Below are 3,414 nucleotides of genomic sequence, written 5' to 3'. Positions count from 1 at the left end.
TGTAATTAAGGCTCAACAAAAAGCAAAAACTTTTGCACAGGTGACTACGGAAATTAATTTAAATGAGGATGAAATTAGCTTTTAAAGCATTTACGAAACGATGTTCCAAAATATGCCTATATTTCTTGTATAAAATATTATTTTAAAAAAGATATCATGATAAAAATAGAAAAGAAAAATCATAAAAGTTTGGAATAATTTTATTAATGATGTAGGATTAGAAATGAAAAAAATTGTATTATTTGTAAATTTTGTGATCAATATTTCAAAAAGAACAAACTGCCACCAACATGTAGAACCAATAAACTTGAAATTCTACCAGTACCAAAAGAAATAACAACATTAAATGAATATGAACGAATTCTTATACAACGAGCGAAAGCATTCCAAACTGTGCAAAGAGCGCATACGATAATGAATAAAAATCTATCGCATAAGAAATGATTTCAAAAGTGAAAGGCAGAACATTTCATTTGCCGCTGCCGTTAAACGAAACCTTAAAAAAAATTTGTCCTTCGACTGAACCTATTAATCTAAATCATAAATTACATATATTAGTTCGTGGTATTCCAACTAAAGCAAATATAATTTGGGAAAAATTAGTCGATGTAAAAAAAGTATGGACTGCCTTAATATATTGGGTCGTGAAGTATGAAATGGAGCAAACTTAATATCTTTGATTTCAATCGCGTATAACTTCACTTTGGAGCATTGTTTTGATACAAACTACTTGTTGTTTATAAAGGTACGTTTTTTCTCTTTCAGAATTATTTTTGATAATTGAAAAATATTGAATAGTTTTTTGTCAGCAAATGATCTAACGAGGTCATGGAAAACAGAGAAATTCGTGTTTTGATGAAATATGAGTTCCACCGTGGAGCCACAACACGGCAGGCAGTCGACAATATCAACAGTGTGTTCCCTACCCAAGTCGCTACGAACGCGACAGTAGCTCGTTGGTTCAAAAGATTTCGTTCTGGAAATTTTGACCTGTCCAATGAACCGCGTGGTCGACCTGAAACTCAGGTGGATAATGATGTCCTGAAAGCCACCGTGGAAGCGGATCCCAGCCAAAGTGCACGTGAATTAGCACTGACTTTCGGTGTATCGAAGAAAACAATCCTGACTCACTTGGCGCAAATCGGCAAGGTGAAAAAGCTGGACAAGTGGGTGCCGCACGAATTAAACGATGCACAAAAGCAACGGCGACTTGAAGCATGCCTTTCTCTTTTGTCTCGCAACAAAACCGAACCATTTCTCCATCGAATTGTTACCTGCAATGAAAAATGGATCATGTACGACAATCGCAAGCGTCCATCACAGTGGTTGGACCGAGATAAACCACCAAAACATTGCTCCAAACACTGCATCCACCAGAAGAAGCTGATGGTGACTGTTTGGTGGTCTGGCTCAGGTGTCATCCACTATAGCTTCATGGAACCTGGCAGATCGATCGTGGCGGATGTCTACTGCAACCAACTAGACGATATGATGCAAAATCTTGCGATTAAACAGCCGAGATTGGTCAATCGATCAGCTCCCATCCTCTTGCACGACAACGCTCGACCTCACACCGCACGAACGACCGTGGCAAAGCTACAGCAGTTGGAGTTAGAGACTCTCCGTCACCCACCATATTCGCCAGACCTTGCACCCACTGACTACCACTTCTTTCGAAATTTGGACAACTTCTTGTTGGGAAAAAAATTCAATTCCGCAGAGGCTGTGAAAACGGCCTTCCAACAGTTCATCGACTCCCGTGAGCCAGGCTTCTACAGCAAAGGGATAAATGAGCTACCGTTGAAATGGCAAAAGTGTGTCGATAACCTGGGTGCATACTTTGATTAAAAATACAAAGTTTTTATTTGAAAAGAATCGAGTTTTATTTATCAAAATTTTGCTCCATTTCATACTTCACGACCCAATAAAATGCCTTGAAACAAAATAATCCTATATATTCAGATATTATACTACCAACATCTCCCGAAAATTTGTTCCATTCTGAATTACAAAATGTAAAGTTTCAAGAGCATGATTTTTTAGAACTTTATGACAAAAATTAAGAGAAAGATAACGAAGAAAATGTAGAATTTTATGACAAAAATTTAGAGACAGATAACGAAGAAAATGAAAAAAATAATACTTCTAAGGAAAAATACAAAGCATTATTGACTCAAATGTGGCAAACAGATCAATATTATGAACAATTTACAATATATCCTATGTATGAAAAAAGAATAAATGAATCAGCAACTATGCTTTATCAAATGGTAAAAATTCAAGATGTTCCATTGGATAATCGCACTAAAGATTTGGATATAAAATGTTTCTCTGATTTATATCCATAAATCAGAGAATGGACAGCATAAAACTAGAAGTGTCCGAGTGGCACCCGTTTGGCCACGTTAATATTGACCACCGTCCCGATTGACCACGTTGAAATTGACCACGTTGCGATTGACCATGTTGCTATTGACAACGTCCCGATTGACCACCGTCCCGCTTGACCACCGTCCCGATTGACCACCGTCCCGAATTTCACATGGGTTTGCAACAGGATGGGGTGGGAATAGAGGGGGATGGGGGAGTGCAGCTGTGCGTGTACTTTGCAACGCAATCGGGACGGTGGTCAATCGGGACCGTGGTCAATCGGGACGGTGGTCAATCGGGACCGTGGTCAATCGGGATGGTGGTCAATCGGGATCGTGGTCAATCGGGACGGTAGTCAATAGGAACGTGGTCAATCGCAACGTGGTCAATTTCAACGTCGTCAATCGGGACGGTGGTCAATATTAACGTGGCCAAACGGGACGCTCCCGAAGTGTCCGTATAACTGATTTTGAATATATTAAAATGAGACATGTTACAACACTCACAATTTAGATTAAACATACAATATCTTTTCTATTTATTACATGATAATAATATGCGACAATTAAATAGTGGAATATTTCATAAAATGAATATTACCAATCCTTGTGAAAGATACATAGCTGCTTATTTGGAGCAATTATCTAATCAGCAGCTTGAATCTAACTTAAACATTATATTTTCCAAGGTTACGGAATACAGAACAATATTGGAGAAAACCTAGAAGTAATTTGCACTGTATGATATGTAATTATGGACCTGCTACTTGGTTTCTTACTCTCAGTGAGTGGTTATGGACAGATTTGATAGAATATCTTCGAGAGATGAATGAACCAACTGCCAATCAAAAATCTGCAAACGAACTTATTGCTTTCGATCTTGTATCAACTTTGAGATTTGTGAATAATAAATTTAAAGCTATGCTTGATTTTATTTGTTGACCTGATAATCCAATCGGAGAAGTCACTCATTATTTTTGGCGTCGTGAATATCAAGGTAGAGGTATGCAACATTTTCATTTATTAATTTAGATAAAAGATGCCC

At 37.7% G+C, this 3,414-nt stretch overlaps 1 protein-coding gene across 1 annotated transcript; it reads left to right on the top strand.

Moving 5' to 3' along the window:
- The first annotated feature begins 828 nt into the window (after positions 1 to 828).
- Positions 829 to 1,848, top strand: LOC112639100 (histone-lysine N-methyltransferase SETMAR-like). The gene has a single exon (XM_025411994.1). It carries the CDS (start codon positions 829 to 831, stop codon positions 1,846 to 1,848), a length of 1,020 nt encoding a protein of 339 aa, XP_025267779.1.
- The last annotated feature ends 1,566 nt before the right edge of the window (positions 1,849 to 3,414 follow it).

This window comes from Camponotus floridanus, unplaced genomic scaffold (assembly GCF_003227725.1).
Source record: "Camponotus floridanus strain SB8 unplaced genomic scaffold, Cflo_v7.5 scaffold465, whole genome shotgun sequence".
Lineage (NCBI taxonomy): Eukaryota > Metazoa > Arthropoda > Insecta > Hymenoptera > Formicidae > Camponotus > Camponotus floridanus.
The sequence above is the reverse complement of the archived record's forward strand: the minus strand, read 5'-3'. Positions and strand labels throughout refer to the sequence as shown.